This window comes from Tachyglossus aculeatus, chromosome 10, assembly GCF_015852505.1.
Source record: "Tachyglossus aculeatus isolate mTacAcu1 chromosome 10, mTacAcu1.pri, whole genome shotgun sequence".
Lineage (NCBI taxonomy): Eukaryota > Metazoa > Chordata > Mammalia > Monotremata > Tachyglossidae > Tachyglossus > Tachyglossus aculeatus.
The window spans coordinates 19,190,806-19,210,575 of NC_052075.1; the positions used below are offsets into that span (position 1 = coordinate 19,190,806).

At 44.6% G+C, this 19,770-nt stretch overlaps 1 protein-coding gene across 1 annotated transcript in view; it reads right to left on the reverse strand.

The window, feature by feature from the left end:
- KDM3A (lysine demethylase 3A) overlaps positions 1-18,662 on the reverse strand; it is a 65,583-nt gene extending 46,921 nt beyond the window's left edge. The window contains exons 1-7 of the mRNA XM_038752245.1: positions 18,449-18,662; positions 10,870-11,013; positions 6,967-7,077; positions 5,196-5,298; positions 3,243-3,367; positions 2,786-2,858; positions 2,603-2,691 (exon numbers count right to left, since the gene is read on the reverse strand). Of these exons, the coding sequence (XP_038608173.1) occupies positions 2,603-2,691; positions 2,786-2,858; positions 3,243-3,367; positions 5,196-5,298; positions 6,967-7,077; positions 10,870-11,013; positions 18,449-18,631 (828 nt within the window). The 5' untranslated portion in view covers positions 18,632-18,662. The remainder of the gene's footprint in view (positions 1-2,602; positions 2,692-2,785; positions 2,859-3,242; positions 3,368-5,195; positions 5,299-6,966; positions 7,078-10,869; positions 11,014-18,448) is intronic.
- Positions 18,663-19,770: the final 1,108 nt, after the last annotated feature.

Here is a 19,770-nt window from a genome sequence, read left to right on the forward strand (position 1 = left end):
GCTGACAAGCGGCGGAGCCGGGATTAGAACTCATGACCCCTGACTCCCAAGCCCGGGCTCTTTCCACTGAGCCACGCTGCTTCTCTACGGCTCATATTTTCTGGATATAGTCAAACGAAGCCCCGGACAATAATAATTGTGGTATTTGGTAAGCGCTCACCATGCCGGGCACTGTTCTAAATGCCGGGGTAGACGCAAGGTAATCGGATTGGACACAGTCCCTGTCCCACACTGGGCTTACAGTCTCAATCCCCGTTTTCCAGATGAGGCAACTGAGGCCCAGAGAAGTGAAGTGACTTGCCCGAGGTCACGCAGCAGACAAGTGACAGAATCAGGATTAGAACCCAAGGCCTTCTGACTCTCAGGGCCTGTGATCTGTCCGCTTCGCCACAGTGCTTCCGGCGAATGCCGCATCAACCTGAAATCTGGGGGTCAGTTGCTGTGGACAGACCAATGCGGCACACTACCTCTGAAGCATTTTCACGGTTGTGCCTCCTCCAAGAGGCCTTCCCAGATTAAGTCCTCTCTTTCCCGGCTTGTTCTGCCTTCTGGGTCATCTATGCACTTGGGTCTGTGACCTTTGGGCACTTGATATTCACACCAACCCCCAACCCCACAGCACGTACGTATATTTACAGTGAACTATTTCATGGCTCGGTGAAAAGAGTCAGAGATCATGGGTTCTAATCCCAACTCTGCCACTTGTCAGCTGTGTGACTTTGGGCAAGTCACTTAATTTTTCTGAGCCTCAGTTACCTCACCTGTAAAATGGGGATGAAGACTGTGAGCCCCACATGGGATAACCTGATCACCTTGTATCTTCCCCAGCGCTTAGAACTGTGCTTTGCGCATAGTAAGCGCTTAACAAATACCGTCAAGCCCACTGTTGGGTAGGGACTGTCTCTATATGTTGCCAACTTGTACTTCCCAAGCGCTTAGTACAGTGCTCTGCACACAGTAAGTGCTCAATAAATACGATTGATGATGATGATGATTATTATTATTATATCTAGTCTGTATGCTCATTATGGGCATGGAAAGTACCTGCTAAGTCTGTTGCACTGTACTCTCCCAAGTGCTAGTATAACGGTCTACCCATAGCGCACAATAAATACCACTGATTGTTTAGAGTTAATATTTACTAACAGTAATTAAAAAACTTGCTCCTAGGAAATCCCTTTATTAATAGTAAAAAGGCTTTTAAGAATTTAGTTGTCTTACAATTTGTTTTAACAGCACACCAAGTAATAGGCTCGCACTTGAGGGGGGGAAAAAAGGCTGTGAAAAATTCCTAACGGTCCTACAAACCCACTCTGTTAGTCCCAAGATTTGTCACATATCTTTCACGACGATAACGATCGGGCCAAACTGCACAGCAGCTTTCCAAATGGTCACCAATGTGGGCTGAACTGCAATCACCACCACTACTAGTGCTTTTTTGGGGGATCACAGCGAGAAACGTGAACCCCAGTGTGTCGGGGACAATTTCTTACCCCAAGAATCTGCTTCTTGGAGGTCTTCTATACCGGTCTTGGCATTAGCGTCTCCCTGCTAGCAGATGGAAATAATACAACTGAGTCTCTGGGAGGCGTTCCCCCATGTGAAAAAGGCATTTGCCAGCTCACATCCCTCAGTAGCTTCTTGCAAAGAAACAGACTGGTGAAACTGAAGAATTTTATACACTTGAACCATCTGAACTGACAGAAGACCTCCAAGAAACAGAGGGCGTCGGGAAAGAGATTTTGGCTTCCTGGACCCTTTTGCTTCCCAACAGAGTGGTGGTGGGGAGTGAGCAGACGGTTAGAACAACCAGCCTAAGCCCCAAGGCGCTAAACCAAGAGTCTGCTGCCCAGGTAGCGGATTCTGCTCTCAGTTCCCAGCCGGAAAGGTGTGGGAAAGGAAGGGCTGGAAGGCACCAGTTGCAAACAGGGAAGGGTAGAGAGGCTAGCTGTAGTGGGGGGGGATGGGTGGGCAGGGGAAAGCAGTGAGGAGGGGCGAGGCCCGAGTCGGAAGAGACCCCCTGAGTGAGCAGAGATCTGGGAGGGGACTATAACAGCCTTGGAAAAAAGGGAGTGCAGGGAGAGGCGAAGAGGAGTCACTAATTCTTTAGCCACATCAGGACCTTCAACCCACCAATAAAAGTTAAGAAGCACCCAAGTTTCTCACAAGAAGTTTCCTCCTCTAGACTGTAAGCTCGTTGTGGGCAGCAAATGTGTCTGTTATATTGCTATATTGTATTCTCCCAAGTGCTTAGTACAGCGCTCTGCCCACAGTAAGTGCTCAATGAATTCAACTGACTGGCTGAAAAAGAAAGGAATGCTCTCATCGCCTCAGAAATGATCCAGTTTTTTAAGCTTAATTCCTCTGGCTTCTAAGAAAATAGCTTCATGTAATGAGGCCCTAACTGGCTCCAGACAGTAAGCAAATATACTTTGAAACAAAAAAGTGGCCCAAATATTTTATACTATTTCCATCTGCTGGTAAGGAGAAATTTTAGACATAGAACTGATACAGAGGGCCACCGCAAAAGCAAATCACTATCGGTTGAAAATATTAACTTGTGGTCAGATACAGTTTCCATTTTATTACGTAAAACTATTACCTCAGAGTAAGATTTTGCATGTTTGGTAATGAGGTTTCCTTTGTTTTCCGAAGATTTTCTTTTTGCAGCTCCAACTTGTTTGGATTTACCTGAAACATTAAAAAGAGTGTTCATGTCAGCTTCCTTTTCTCTTCATGCAGTGATGAAAAACAAGGCTAAATCGTCTTCAGCCTTACCACTTACCATATCTGATGAAGCTGTGATGGACAACTTCGACGTGAATTAGAGCAGGGTCGACAATCTTTAAAGCTGGAATCTTAAAGATGGTATAAGGAAAGCATTAACAGAGAAAAAACAGAAACTTTAGAAGTCAATTTAACCACTAGGAATATATTTCTTAATATAATTAAGAAATTAGACTGTGAGCCCACTGTTGGGTAAGGACCGTCTCTGTATGTTGCCAACTTGTACTTCCCAAGTGCTTAGTACAGTGCTCTGCACACAGTAAGCGCTCAATAAATACGATAGAATGAATGAATTTATCAATACATTAGAAGTAACACTCCTCCAATAATTCCTTCTAACCGAAGGAAGTATGGAATGAAAGGTCATTTTTATCTGTTGGACCTATGACCTTTGGAAGAGATATCTGTTTGAACCTCATTTGAATCAGTCCAAAATAGATTAATGGCATATTTACCTCCTCACAGCGAACCTCAAGAGTTTTTGCCGTTGGGTTGCCGTTTACAATAGTTGCTGTGAACCACTGGGTGGATGGATCCAAGCTATAAATTTTAACTTCTGAACCAACTAAGTTTTTATCACCTGAAGAAAAGAAAAAAAAAAAAAGACAAATGCATCTCAGAAGCGGAAATCTGGGAAATTTCCAAATCCAATTTTTTTTTAACTAGGCCTGAAAAAGCCCAAACAAAATCGCCCCAGAAAACTCTGACTTCCCCTGCCACTCTCGAGGTGGTTGATTTTTACATATCTAGAGTACTTTTAATGTGAGGTTGTGGGGTATTGAATTTTCCATCTGTGCACGGGGCACAGAGGGCGAATGAGGGGAAAGGGAAGAGGAAGGAAATAGGGACCAGAAGGGGAAGGGAACAGAGTAATGGAGAGAGAAGAAAAGGCAGGAGATGGGGCAGGGAAAGAAAGGTCAAGGTTCCTAAATCCTGCTGCCGGCAGATTCGAAAGGGAAGCCACAACATGCCTCGGTCTTGTGCTTTCCTTTACTCTCAACAAGCCTGCTGGCAGTAGGATTAGGGATTTCTCTTGGGAAAAAGGCAGGGATTGGAACTTGAGAGACATGGCAGTGGCCCAAATTCCACAGGGCATAGTTCCACGACGCTTCCCTCCCCGATTCCTTGAAATCAATCAATCAACTGAATCTGAGCGCTTGCTTGTGTGCACAGCGGACTGTGTTAAGCGCTTGGGAGAGTACACTATGACAGAGTTGGCAGATGCGTTCCCTGCCCAAGGTCTCGAGGGGACACAGACATTACTCTAAATAAATCATTCCTGCCACTGACTCCACGGAAGCGGCAACGGAGCGGGAGCTGCCACTGCTTGCCAGGGGACAGTGGTAGTTATGAAAAGCAGCGTGGCCTACTGGATAGAGCACGGGCCTGGGAGTAAAAAGGTGATGGGTTCTAATCCTGGCTCTGCCAACTGTCTGCTGTGTGACCTTGAGCAAGACACTTCACTTCTCTGGGCCTCAGTCCCCTCATCTGGAAAAATGGGGATTAAGCCTGTGAGCCCCATGTGAGACAGGAACTGTGTCCAACCTGCCTTGCTTGTATCCACCCCAGCGCTTAAAACAACGCCTGGCACATAGTAAGTGCTTAACAAATACCACAGTTATCATTATTATGGCTGCCCAACCCATGTAAAGAATCATGGGGGAGAGGAGAAGTTAATGCCATCTCCCACCTCCCACCCTAAACATGATTTCAATCCCCTGGGGACCCTCAAAACTTCGGCCCCTAAGAAGATGGGGCCGGTGGTGCTTTAACAAACTGAATCAGTGTCATTCACACTGTACCAAGAACATTCCATAATTCCCCAGTAGCATTCCATCCAAACCATGCAATGAAAATAAGCCCTTAAATAAATGCCCAAATTATTTTTACCACCACAGACCTGAGAGTAGCTTTTTAACTCTTATATATTAAAGGATGAGATGATTTAATATGAGATGAGGGTATGAGATGAGACAGAAATTTCTCTGAACTTGAAAAACTTATAGGTCATTTCCGAATTTAAGGCAAAATAATAATAATAATAATAATGGCATTTGTTAAGCGCTATGTGCAAAGCACTGTTCTAAGCACTGGGGGGATACAATGGGATCAAGTTGTCCCACATGGGGCTCACAGTCTTAATCCTCATTTTACAGATGAGGTAACTGAGGCTCAGAGAAGTGAAGTGACTTGCCCAAAGTCACACAGCAGACATGTGGCGGAGCCGGGATTCGAACCCATGACCTCTGACTCCAAAGCCCGGGCTCTTTCCACGGAGCCACGCTGCTTCTGCAAAAGGGAAGAGATTTTTAATAATTATTATGCCTGGGAGCTGGGAGAATCGAGGGTGAAAAGGAGATGACCAAAGAACAAGAATGAAGGATTCTTTCTTTTTTGTGGTCACATACCTTGTAATAGATGGCTCTCATCTAAGTGTTTCACAATCAAGGCTTGAAATTCTTTACTGATACTCTGATTATCCATAAGAGAAAGCCGCAAACCATTTACATCCTGATAGAAATGAATAAAGACCATTAAACTGGTGAAGACCCCAACTACTTAGCAATATGAAGGGCTTTCCCCATCACAAAGCTACTCTGTTCAGTAGGCTAGATCGTCTAAGACATATTTCAGAGTTTACTGAACGGTTCTCCTCCGCTTAGGAAGTTATGTTTACATCTGCTGAACAGAAACCACAAACATTTCCAAGTCAACATCCCTGTAATAACGCTTCAACAACTATAATTTAGAACTAATAGTGCTAGACTAGCCCTGCTATTTTTTGAGGGGGAGTTGTGGGGGTGGGGGGAATTGGGTAGGGATCGTCTCTATATGTCACAAACTAGTACTTCCCAAGCGCTTAGTACAGTGCTCTGCACACAGTAAGCGCTCAATAAATACGACTGAATGAATGAACTGGCGAGAAATGGAGATTAAATATTAGCCCACTCAACTCATGGCTCCAGTCCAGAATTTTGGCTTGTACCTGCACCGATTTACCTAATTGTCGCTACTTATTTCCGGGCAAATGCCAACCACAGGCAATGCTAGTTCTGAGCCAGTTTTTCAGCCCGATATTATCTGATGCCAAAATGCTTTCCTGCCAGTCAACAAAATGTAAAGACATTTAGACACAGAACTGATAGAGAGGGCCACCGCAAAAGCAAATCACTATCTGTTGAAAATATTAACTTGTGGTCAGATACAGTTTCCATTTTATTACGTAAAATTATTACCTCAGAGTAAGATTTTGCATGCTTGGTAATGTTTGGTAATGTAATGGGTCTCTAGCAGCCAACAAGGCCCTCTTAAATATCCCCCAACCAGCCACGGGTGTTGCAGAGGGGCAACATGCAACGATAAAAACGTGCCATTTTCCTACAAACGATCTCCCTAAAAACAACACACCCATTACTAGATTCACATTTTTCAACATAACATTACTGTCATTTCTAAGGAAATTACGGCTAGTTCCACAAAATACAAACGTGTGTGTCTGCTTTCTTACTTCTATTGGTGAAAATGACTGATTAAATACATGGAGAGAGCTGTAAAGAACGAACGGATAAATATGGCAAAATATTTCTCTTAAGAAAGGGAATCTTGAGGTGCAGGGGAGGTTAAGAAAGGTGCCACTGATCTTGCTTATTTTTTTAAGGGTCCGTCAGATAATCGTGGCCTAGTGGACAGTGCCTGGGCATCAGAAGGACCTGGGTTCGAATTCCTGCTCCACAACTGGTCTGCTGTGTGACCTCGGGCAAGTCGCTTCACTTCTCTGTGCCTTAGTTACTTTGTCTGCAAAATGGGGATTAAGACTGAGTGCCCCATGTGGGACAGGGACTGTATCCAACCTGATTACCCCAGCGCTTAATACAGTGCCTGGCACTGTTATAATTATCAATCGATGGCATTTACTGAATGCTTACTCTGTGCAGAGCACTGTACTAAGCATTTGGGAGAGTACAATAGAGTAAGAAGACAGGATCCCTGCCCTCAAGGAGTTTACAATGTAGCAGCGGAATGAACTGTTAACTCGGCGGGGAGGGTTGGTCTCAGAAGAATTTTCATTATCAAACCTGAGACTCATTAATAACAACAATAATAATAATGGACTTTGTTAAGCTCTTACTATGTGCTAAGCACTGTACTGATTGTATTAGAAACAGCTTTTTTTCTTACCTGTATAGGCTTCAAAAGATCTTTGGAAATGAACACTCCTCGGTCATCCCCAAGGAAACGTACAGAAGTAATGGATCCCAAACCAACCTTATCCAATAAGGATTTATACATCTGAAGCCAAACAAAAGAAAAATTAATTCCCGAAAAGTTGGCATCAGCAGCATAATTTTCAAAATAATTCGGGGAAAATGTCCTGGCAATTTTCCCCTGCCAAAAAAAAACAAACCGAGAGAAAGAATAGTATTTTACATACCTCAAGTTTCCTAGCAACAAAACACTGAATTACAACAATGTAGTTTATGCACCATTATTTTTTACTTCAAACCTGAGTCTGATTTTCCACCAGAGAAGATTTCCATCTGCTTTAAAAGAATGCTTGAAACCAACTGGAGGAAAGGGGTTGGTTTGAAAACTCAGGAGGGGAAATGCAAATGGGAAATTTGAATATGGTGTAATTATCGCTATAGCAATACAGTTCACCATTTGAAAGGTACACCCTTCTCTACAGTGTTCCTTTAAATGGAGAACTGTACAATTAACTTAGTCCTCTCTCTCATAGACAAAAAACCTAGAGGAGCAATGAAGATGACCAGAGGGGAAAATCACCCCCTGCTCTGTTATATACTATGGATTTTCGTGACCCGATTTGCATGTCACCGAAGAATTAGGGTGTCTTTGTCCCACAACCTAAGTGGGTAAACATGATCAACAAGTCGGGGCAAGAGTTTCTAGAGTATGAAGCAGTGTGGCCTAGTGGAAAGAACATGGGCCTGGGAGAGTCTAATCCCAGCTCTGCCACTGACCTGCTGTGTGACCTTGGGCAAGTTGATAAACTTCTCTGTACCTCAGTTTCCTCATCTGTAAAATGGGGATTCTACCCTTTGTGAGCCCCCCACACACGGACTGTGTCCAACCTGTTGATCGTGTATCTACCCCAGCACTTAGTACACAGTAAGCGCTTATTAAATGTCCTAGTTACTAGGAAGAGACGGCATACAGCTGTTTCTTTGTTCCCACCCCCTGCTCTCAGTATGTGATACAGCAGAATAGCACTGAGTGGCAAAAGGGCATTGGCAGACATCACGGGAATAGCGGGATTTGTTCTGAAAAAGCGTCAGTCGGATGGTATCTCGAAATCAACTTTTCCCAGCAATTCCCACTCAATCAACGGTTATTGCAAAATGCAGTCCTTTAAGAATCAATCATATTTATTAGGCACACTTGGGAAAGTACGGTGGCCTAGCAGAAAGGGCACGGGCTTGGGAATCAGAGGTCATGAGTTCTAATCCCGGCTCTGCCACTTGTCAGCTGTGTGACTTTGGGCAAGTCACTTAACTTCTCTGGGCCTCAGTTACCTCATCTGTAAAATGTGGATTAAGACTGTGAGCCCCACATGGGACAATCTGATAATCTTGTATCTATCACAGCGCTGAGAACAGAGCTTGGCGCATTGTAAGCGCTTTAACAAATACCATTATTATTACAACAGAGTTGATAAACACATTCCCTGCCCTCAGTGAGCTTACCCAACCTCCGTAGAAATCTTTAGAGGGTAAGCTCGTTATGGGCAGGGAACTTGTCTGATTATTCTGCTGTACTGTACTCTCCCAATCTCTTAGTACAGTGCTTTGTGCAGAATAAGCACTCAATAGATATCATCGATTGATTGTAGGAGAACTTCAGCTTTTGGTCTTCCTGTACATCAGGAGAACTTCCTGTACATCAGGTAGTGTTTTAAAGGAGAAGGGGATGGTCCACACTGTCAAAGGTCTAGGAAAATTGAGATGGGATCGGGAAGGAGAAGAGAACTAATGGACTGCCTTAAAACCAAGGATCAGCAGTTTCTACCTGACGCGGAGAGGAACGGGTTTTTGAGGTTTGGGAAGGTATGTGCGGAACGACACTTTACAAAAATGATCCAGGTAGGAGAGGGAAGCGTGGACCAAAAAAAGGAGGGGGAGATCAGTGAGGTGGCTCATTCAGGGTAGGGTCTGTTAATTCTGTGGTTTTGTCCTCTCCCAAGCGCTCAGTGCAGTGCCCTGTACATAGTAAGCGCTCGATAAACACCACTGATGGACTGGCCGAGGCTCATACAGTAGTCTAACAGTGATATCATCATCATCAATCGTATTTATTGAGCGCTTACTATGTGCAGAGCACTGTATATGTGTATGTATATGTATATGTGATATGTGATATGTATACGTGATATGATAAGAGTTTGGTCCTAGGAGGCGGCCGTTCAGCAGGGAAGGAAGGCTCTGGAAATGTCGTGGAGGAAGAAGTGAAACGGACCAAGTGAGAGTTAAAAGAGAGGGGGGGTCGAAGATGATACTGAAGTCGTGAGCTTCAAGGCAGGGAGAACAGCAGTGCTGTCATACTGTGACGGGAGAATTAGAGGATGTGGGAGGGAGGCTAAGGAATTCATTGAGAGACCGAGTATACGTGTCCTGTGAGGCTGCAGAGGACTGGAAAGATAAGAGCCAGTGAGTTATCTGGGAAGTCATCCAGATAAAGGTGGTAGTTAAAACCACGGGGGCATAAGAGCTCCTCAAGAGAAGGGGACAAGGATTAGTGCCTTGAGGGGCCCCCACAATTACGGATGACAAGCAGCAAAAGAAGGGAGGCCAGAGTAGGATCTGGGTTCTACTCCCGGCTCCGCCACTTGTCCGCTGTGTGACCTCGGGCAAGTCACTTCACTCCCTGATCCTTAGTTCCCTCATCTGTAAAATGGGGATTAAGGCTGTGATTCCCATGTGGGACAGGGACCGTGTCTAGTCTGCCTGGCGTTTTTCTACCGCAGTGCTCACTACACTACATAATAAGCACTTAAATGCCATTAAAAAAAAAGAAGAAGAGAACCAAGGATAAGCTATATTGGTAAAGCCAAGGTCAGATGGCCCTTTACATTCCTTTTATCCATTTAATCTTCATTTGCATGCCTTTTATCTGTCTAATCTTCATTTGTGTGTGTTTTATCTGTTTAATCTTCATTTGTGTATGTTCTAGCCCTAGTTGTATATTTTAAGGTTGCTAACACTTAAGCATCTCATAATCTATAATTCCTTTTTCGGCATTCTGAGGCTAGTTAATACTATTATGGAGAATTCTCTGATTTAAGGGGTTTAAGATCTACGCCCACAATTTTAGGTGAATGGGGGTGACCTAACAGAGCACACTGAAAACAACTGTAGGTTATCAAAAGCTCCATCGTTAAACAGAGAACCCAGCTTTAACTGAGCCAGAGGATCCCTGGTCAACCGAGTTACAAAAATCAATCGATCTTGGGGACCGGATGCCACTTTTCAAAAACACGAGCCCAGGGACTTAGAATGGCAATGCACAGTCCTGAGAAATTCTAAATCAGAAGGGAAAAATACCTCCTAAGAAGATCCGCGGGATCTGGGGTCCCGGCGGTCAGATTGATTCATTCTAAAATACTGGAAAAGTAGTGCCGCTTGCATCTGTGTTTAAGTTTGAACAACTGCGTGTGTTCGTGTGTTTGAATGCACACACCTACGCCCACCTATCTGCTTGGCAACATTTTTCGAAGACCAAAAGCTGACAGAACCTCTTCACCTAAAATGCTTTTCTAGACAGGCATCAGGGTTTTCATCTTAAGGCAAGCAAATGATCACTTCATCATTTCAAAACCAAATCTTCTGGGAGTTACACAACTGCCAGTTGCTACAATACCCCTCTCCCAGCGTGACACGCTGTAACCTGAGAATTCACATTTTCGTACAGCGGTCTGCACGCAATAAGCACTTAGATACCAGCACTACTACTCAAGTTCCTGAAACAATCTCCGAGAAACGCTTCAAGCCTTGAAAATTTACAGATAAGCACTTGTTCTCTGCAGTTCGGGCAGGGAGATTCAGTGATGAGAGAACGTGAACTTACAATTGCAGGCCACTGCAGTGTCTCTGGAGATCTTCGTTCGGCCAGAACTAAATTATGCTCCACTAGAAATCCCTTCCTATAAAGGCTGTAGACTTCTATCCATCTTCTCTTCTTCCATGATTCCCCATCAAACTCCACACATACCTTAGGAAAAGGAGACGATATTTTATGTGGGTTTGAAATCAGACCATTCATTCATTCAACTGCATTTATTGAGCTCTTACTGTGTGCAAACCACTGTACTAGGCACTTGGGAGAGTACAATACAGCATCAGACACATTCCCTATCCACAAAGAGCTCACAGTCTAGAGGGGTACATAGACATTAATACAAATAAACAGACAAATAAATAACATATATATATATGTGCTCTGGGGAAGGGAGGGAGGATGAATGAGGGAGCAAGTTTGAGCGGCATAGAAGAGAGCGGGAGAAGAGGAAGGGAAGGCTTCTTGGAGGAGTTGTGCCTTCATTAAGGCTTTGAAGTGGGGGAGAGCAATTATCTGTCTGATATGACGAGGGAGGGCATTCCGGGTCAGAGGGAGGATGTGGGCGAGAGGTCGGCGACAAGATAGACGGGATCATGGTACAGTGAGGTTAGCACCAGAGGAATAAAGTGTGCGGGCTGGATTGTCGTAGAAGAGCAGCGAGGTGAGGTAGGAGTGGGGCAAGGTGATTAAGGGCTTTAAAACAAACGGGGAGAAGTTTTTGCTTGACGCGGAGGTAGATGGGCAACCACTGGAGTTTCTTGAGGAGTGGGGAAACATGGCCTAGGCGAAGTTAGAAACATGTGGCTCCAACATCGGAAGGGCCGTGAAATGGTACCTGTTATTTATGAAAGAGCCCGTGGCTGAATTATACTGGCCAAGCTCGCTAAGCACTGCCATTGCCAAAAAGCTTAACTTTAATACATACTTATTGTCGGCCTGAATGTTGCCGAGGTTCTAAATAGCATTTCATAATCCATGTAATTGGAAACATTGAGCGTAAAATGCAATATCTGTACCTAAACCATGTCCAAAAATTGGAAAAATATTTTTCAATCCGCTGCATTGATTAGATACACTGAATAATCTGTGGCTACAATCAATAGTTTAAATTCAGAAAGCACAGAATTTACTCTAGGCTTTTTTGTTCACTTCACTTGGAGACAATGTTTATGTTTCATCATTACTAGCACCGGGGGTTGACATCGTACAGAAAAGAATGTCATAATCCCATCCAGATTTCAAAACAAGTAAATGGTCTGATTAGGAAAGGCTTTTTTTTTGTTTGTTTAAAAGAAAGTTATTATAAAGCAATGTATTATAGAACTAAATTTAGGGAGGGTATGTGACAAACAAGTTTCTCTTTTGAATGTATTTTTAAAACCGCCGGTATAACCTGAAAATAACCCATAAAAGGGAAGGAATTGTTGAAGTCGTATTAACAGCATTTATCGAGAGCTCAAGGGGTGCGATGCACTGCGCAATACTTGAGAGTACAAAACAGACAAGTGACACGTTCCCCTCCTAGAAGGCCATTACAGTCCGATGGGGGAAACAAAATAACCTGCTTTGCACACACTAAGACCTTAATACACACTGTCACATAAAAGTACTCTAAGCAGAAAACCTGAATGTACAGTTAAACATGTATGAGTATTCACATGAGTACTCACATATACTCGTATAGCACTCACATGAGTGCTGAGAATGCATATAAAGAGATTTAAACCAAAGAGTTTCTATGCTTTAAAAAACTCCACACACTACATATAAGCGTTTAGTACGGTGCTCTGCACACAGTAAGCACTCAATAAATACGAATGAATGAATACAATCACTCACCTTAAAAACAAAAGAAAAAAAAAAACCCAGCTTTTGTTCGCTTATTTTTTAAATATGGTACTTGTTAAGCACTTATGTGCCACATACTACTCTAAACGCCGGCGTAGACATGAGACAATCCGGTTGGACAAAATCCCTGTCCCACACGAGGCTCAGAGGAGGGAGAACAGGAACTGAATCCCCATTCTACAGATGAGGCAACTGAGGCAGAGAGAAGTGAAGTGACTTGCCCACGGTCATACAGCAGGTAAGTGGCAGAGTCAGGATTGGAACCCAGTTCCTCTGACTCTCAAGCCACGCTCCTTCCCTAAAAAACTCAGTTGAACAAAATGTGGCTAACCTCTTTTGAGTTCCCTCCTCACAGGCACAAATAAGTTATTTTCTAGAACGAGAATCAAATGATAAATATTTTTCACGAACATGATGAACTGCCAGCTATTTTTGGAAGTGCATTTAGGACAACAGCTCTAGCTGTCCCGATGACTACACATGTTAATGGAAAGGATGTATCTTTCCCTTCACAAACACAGCTCCCTGAGTTTCCAAAATCCTCTGTGGATACTTGGAAAAGATGTCCCTTGCCTGGTCAAACACAAGAAATATCAAACCACGGTGCATTTTACCCAGTTTACCAAAAACAATAAAGATTCTCCTCTGGTCTTGTCGAGGGGGAGTTGTTTCTCTACAGATTTTTTCATCTATCTAAAGCAATTCAGTAGATCCCAATACAATAAATAAACCTTAAAGAAATACTTGCAGAAGGCCTAGAGTGAAATAGCAAATGGATCAGTCCTGTATATATGTTTGTACATATTTATTACTCTATTTATTTTACTTGTACATAGCTATTCTGTTTTTTTTATTTTGTTAGTATGTTTGGTTTTGTTCTCTGTCTCCCCCTTCTAGACTGTGAGCCCACTGTTGGGTTGGGACTGTCTCTATATGTTGCGAACTTGGTACTTCCCAAGTGCTTAGTACAGTGCTCTGCACACAGTAAGCGCTCAATAAATACGATTGATTGATTGATCAGTCGATCAGTGGTGTTTATTGAGTTCTTTCTGTGTGCAGAGCCCTTGGGAGAGTACAATAAACAGATGGATCACTCCTATACAAATTTCTCGTAATTCCTACAGATATTTCCCCTGTAATTCTTACAGAAATGATTCACAGCATATTAATCCAGATTCTCTCAGTGAGCAATGATCGTTTTCTATAATTACCGAGTCCTGGTGAAACCTTCTCTAAAACGATTTACAGAACACCAAAAACAGAAGAGTTTCGGGTGGTCCTGATGAAATGAAAAACAAGTTTCCGAGTCTAGGGACCTATGATCCTAAGAAACACAACAATACAATATCGTTGTATTGTACTCTCCCCAGTGCTTAGTACAGCGCTCTGCACACAGCAAGCGCCCAGTAAAAATGACTGACAAGAAAGGATCATCCTAGAGAAGCAGAATGGTGTAGTGGATAAAGCATGGGCCTGGGAATCAGAGGACCTGGGTTCTAATCCTGGCTCCGCCACTTGTCTGCTGTGTGGCCTTAGGTAAGTCTCTTCATTTCTCTGTACCTCAGTTGCCTCATCTGTCAAATGGGGGTTGAGACGACGAGCCCCCCGTGGGACAAGGGATTGTGTCCAACCTGATTTGCCTGTACCCACCCCAGCCCTTAGTATGGTGCCTGGCACATAGTAAGCGCTTAACAAATACCACGATTATTATCATCATTATTAGTTCCAGCCAGACCAGGAGTCTGTCTCACAATAGTAGCCGTGCGAGAGGTCAGGTGGGGGGGTATAATATGCCAGGTAGCCTACTGGGCTACTCAGGCCCAAGATCCAGTTGTCACCCTCATAAAGTGGAGGGCCCTTTGAAGACTGTGAAATGGCTGCATTAGCCCTAATAATAATGATAATAATAATAGCATTTAAGTGCTTCCTATGTGCCAAGCACTGTTCTAAGAGCTGGGGTGGATACAAGGTAATCAGGTTGTCCCAAGTGGGGCTCGCAGTCTTAATCCCCATTTTAAAATGAGGTAACTGAGACCCATTCATTCAATGAATCGTATTTACTGAGCGCTTACTGTGTGCAGAGCACCGTACTGAGCACTTGGGAAGTACAAGTCGGCAACATATAGAGACGGTCCCTACCCAACAACGGGCTCAGTGAAGTGACTTGCCCAAGGCCACACAGCAGACAGGTGGCGGAGCCGGGATTAGAACCCACGTCCTCCGACTCCCGAGCCCGTGCTCTTGACTCTAGGCCATGCTGCTTCTCAAGTACGCACGCTTGCCCAGACGGCCCGCTCAGACTGTTTGGAAAAAGCCGAAAACTGGGGCAATGCCTACATTGTATAGAAGTGCCAACCTCCGGGGAGGTTCGAAGAGCGTCTAGTCAAAGGGCTCTGAACGGAGTCGAGCGTCGCATTGAAAATAACGTAATTACAATTAATTCGTTGCCACAGAAGTCCAACACGCGCTCAGAGCACCCGCACAGCAAAAGCAAATGCTCCATCATGGAGTAAGAGGCTGCGGAAAAAAATCGGAACGCTGGCCTATAAATGCAATAGCACTATCGTCCACAACTACGATAGGGTCACTTGTCCTCTAAACTGTACGCTTCTTGAGGGCAGGGAACCTGTCTACCAACTCTGTCATACTGAGAGCTCACCTCCTCCAGGAGGCCTTCCCAGACTGAGCCCCTTATTCAATCAATCAATCAATCGTATTTATTGAGCGCTTACTGTGTGCAGAGCACTGTACTAAGCGCTTGGGAAGTACAAGTTGGCAACATATAGAGACGGTCCCTACCCAACAGTGGGCTCACAGTCTCCTCTCCACCCTACCTCCTTCCCCTCCCCACAGCACCTGTATATGTATTCGTACAGATTTATTCCTGTATTACTTGTACATATTTACTATTTATTTTGTTAATGATGTGCATATAGCTTTGATTCTATTTGTTCTGACAATTTTGACACGTCTCCGTGTTTTGTTTTGTTGTCTGCCTCCCCCTTCTAGACTGTGAGCCCGTTGTTGGGTAGGGACCGTCTCTATATGTTACCGACTTGTACTTCCCAAGCACTTATTGCGTGCAGAGCACTGTACTAAGCGCTCAATACGACAATGAATTGAACTTTCCAAAGCAGTACAGATCACGGCACACAGTTAGCACTCAACAATATCAGATTTATTTATATTAATGTCTGTCTCCCCCACTATAGGCTGCAAGTTCGCTTAGGCGGAGAACGTGTCTACCAAATCTTGTACTCTCCCACCCGCTTAGTTCAGTGCTCTACGCGTAGTAAGAGTTTAATAAATACCACTGAGGATAACACATACAACTGATTAATTCTGCTCATTAAATCTCCTGCCAAGCAAAATTACGTCTGGCTGCCTTTTTCCAAATGATTTCAAGCAACAATCTCTCCACGCAGCCTACTTCAACTATGAAATGAGTGACGGCGGAGAGTGGATGGGATGAGGGCAGGGTGTGCATACGACCTGGTCGAGAAGCGAACAGAAATGTGTAATTTTACCAGTTGCGTGTCCGCCTAGAATGTTGGGTTTGGTTTTGTTCTCTGTCTCCCCCTTTTAGACTGTGAGCCCACTGTTGGGTAGGGACTGTCTCTATATGTTGCCAATTTGTACTTCCCAAGCGCTTAGTACAGTGCTCTGCACATAGTTAGCGCTCAATAAATACGATTGATGATGATGATGATGATGAATAAAAACTTCTAGGGAGCAGGGATCCCTTCGTGTCAATTCCCTACCCCAGAGTTCACCCAGACGCCTAAAGATGTAAACAAACACCTCTGTTATGATAAATGCTTGGCCCAATACCTGAGACAGCCTATCATAAAATACGATCACCGCCCTAAAAACATCTCCTTTGAATCAGCAGATCACTCGGCACATTTTCAACTCTTACTTCTTCAACTCTGCTTATTCTCATTGTTCAAGCTGCTTCCCAGAAGACAACCCCCCGCCTCCCGCCCCAGCTCGCCAACCGCGCCGTGAAAGACTGGAAACCTCAAGAATGCATCCTTTGGGCAGCTGGCTGGATCTCTCTCCTCCCTTCCCTGAGAGAAGCTCCCACCAAGTTATCACCCCTTCTGTCTTTGTCATCAACCCGCCTGCCAGCTACTTCTGCACAAAGGAGTCTTTGTTGGGTTCAATGGCCTCCTCGATGCTGTGGGCCCAGACCCCTTTCACACCAATACGGCTATGGGGGTGGAGGGGAGTGTATTAGAATTAATCTCTTTTCAGCCCTGATTAGGACTCAAGGTTTGCGCTGCAAAAAAAAAAAAACAAAACACAAAAAAACAAAACAAAACCCTCCCAGCACCTGCTCGCTTTTTCTTTCTAGCCGGGCCTCGACACACCATCTCCGGCCCAGATCCACCCCCGGTCTTCCATGCATGGATAATCATCTCTTGGATTCATCCAGTGCCACCAGGAAAACCACCCCAGGCCCCGCCATCACACCCCCGGAATATACTAACCCTCACCTAACTCCTCCCTCCGAAAGCCACGCTTCGTCTCTCCCCCGCCTGAAGTTTCCAACCCGAAACTCAAGGAAGCTCCAGTCTGGAAATTCTTCACACCTGTCAGGGGATGTTTTCCAGAGAAGCAGCGGGGATGGGAGCATATGGGGTCTGGGGTGGGAAGGTCACAGGTTCTAAGGAGGTCTCTGTGTGACCATGGGCAAGTCACTTCAATTCTCTGAGCCTCAGTTCCCTCATCTGCAAAATGGGGATTCACAGCGTGAGCCCTATGTGGGATAGGGACCGTGTCCAACCTAACTTGTATCTACCCCGGCCCTCAGAAGTGATTGGTGCTGTTTAATTTACACGTTTAATTGTACTTTCCAAGCGCTTAGTTCAGTGCTCTGCACACAGTAAGCGCTCAAGAAATACGATTGAATCAATCAATCAATCGTATTTATTGAGCACTTACTATGTGCAGAACACTGTACTAAGCGCTTGGGAAGTACAAATTGGCAACATATAGAGACAGTCCCTACCCAACAGTGGGCTCACAGTCTAAAAGTGCCATGAACGAGTGCCATAATTATTACTATTACTAAATCACCATCCAACCGGCCCTTAATTCTATGAAATTTCCCAACACTACCCACCCTCACGTTCTGCTTTTATTACTTCCACCGATACCTTTGGTGAAAGGGTACAACAATCACATAATAACCAGGGGCAAAGTCTACATCGGTAATAATGGCATGGGTATAACAGCCAAATTAACAGGCCAACCTAAGGAGGTGGGTAGACTCTGCCAAGGCCCTCATTCCAAATCTATCTTTTTTGACCACTTTTCCTTCAGTGGGCCCGCTTCTTTAAAGCAGAAGCACGGCGTGGGCTTAGTGGAAAGCGCCCGGGCTTGGGAGTCAGAGGTCGTGGGTTCCAATCCCGGCTCTGCCACTGATCAGCTGTGTGACGTTGGGCAAATCACGACTTCTCTGGGCCTCAGTTACCTCATCTGGAAAATGAGGATTGACGGCGAGCCCCACGTGGGACGATCTGATTACCTTGAACCTCCCCCAGCGCTTAGCACATAGTAACCGCTTAACCAATGCCACCATTAGTATTATTATTTAAATCCATGCCTCTTTTTTTTGCTGTTTAGGAGGTGTGGGAGAAAGATGAGGAGGAGAAAGGTGGAGTGATGGACTAAAAAGAGAAGATGGTAAGTGATGGAAGACATCCCCACTTGCTCCTTCGGGGGCTGGGTTTACCTTTAAGTCTTTTTTGGTCACATCGGTGTGGGAGACGGCCCGGATCGTCCCGGACATCCACGGCCACTCGGAAATGCGCTCCACGTCAAATGGGTTGCTGCTGCTCCCCTCCTTGGCGGCCGACAAACTGAGGAATCTTTTCCCCACCAACACGGGCCAACTTTCTCCCAGGGTGAGCACCATGTTTCCTAACGCGTGGAGGACGGGTTGCCCTCTGGAAATTAAAAAGGAAAAAAAAAAAAAGGGAAGAACAAGCAGAAAAAGGGAAAAGGGAGGAGAAAAAATGAGTCGTGAGTCCCTCGGTGGGCGGAAACATTTCTAAACAACAACGAACGTCTGGGGGAGGAGAGGAAAATCATCTGGCTGACTCAATGAAAAACCCACGCAAAAGAAACGAAATCTGCACGACCATGCTTCGGGGAAGTTCTGGGTTTTGTTTTTGTTTTAAGGCAATAAAAAGAAAGGAAACAGAAACCCGACAGGAAAAATCACTGGGGGAGGGCTGTTGAAGGGGAAAGAAAAATCATCTCTTCTCCTCCCCAACTAAAACCCACGCAAAAATAAGATCCGCATGACCAGTTTTCGGGCAAGTTTGGGATCTTTGTTTAAAAAAAGGCAATAAGAATGAAACAAACAGAAATCTCACCGGGAAAAAAGCACCGAGGGAGGGCAGTTGAGGGGGAAAGAAAAATCACCTCCCCTCTCCCCAACTAAAACCCACACAAAAACACCGCATGACCGTACTTCGGGGGAAGCTTGGGGTCTTTTTTCTGTTTTAAAGGCAAAAAAAATGAAGGAAACAAATCGCAGGGGAAAAAGGAGGGAGGGAGGACAGTGGAAGGGGAAAGAAACATCAGCTCTCTTCTCCTCCCCACCTAGAAACCCACGCAAAAAAGAAATCCGGGTGACTCTGATTAGGGGGAAAGTTTCAGATTATTTTAAAGCAATAAGAATGAAAGCAACAGAAATCGCACAGAAAAAAAAAGCTGGGAGAGAGGGCAGTTGAAGGGGAAGGAAATATCAGCTCTCTTCTCCCCACCTAAAAACCCACGCAAAAAAGAAATCCGGGTGACTGATTCGGGGGAAAGTTTCCGATTATTTTAAAGCAATAAAAATGAAGACAACACAAATCACACTGGGGTGGGGCGGGGGAGGGAGGCAGGGAGGGCAGTCGAAGGGGAAAGAAACATCAGTTCTCTTCTCCCCACCTAAAAACCCACGCCAAAAAGAAACCCGGGTGACTCTGATTCGGGGGAAAGTTTTTTTTTCCTTTAAAAAAAAAATAAACACAAATAAAAAATGAAGATAAAAATTAAAAAATA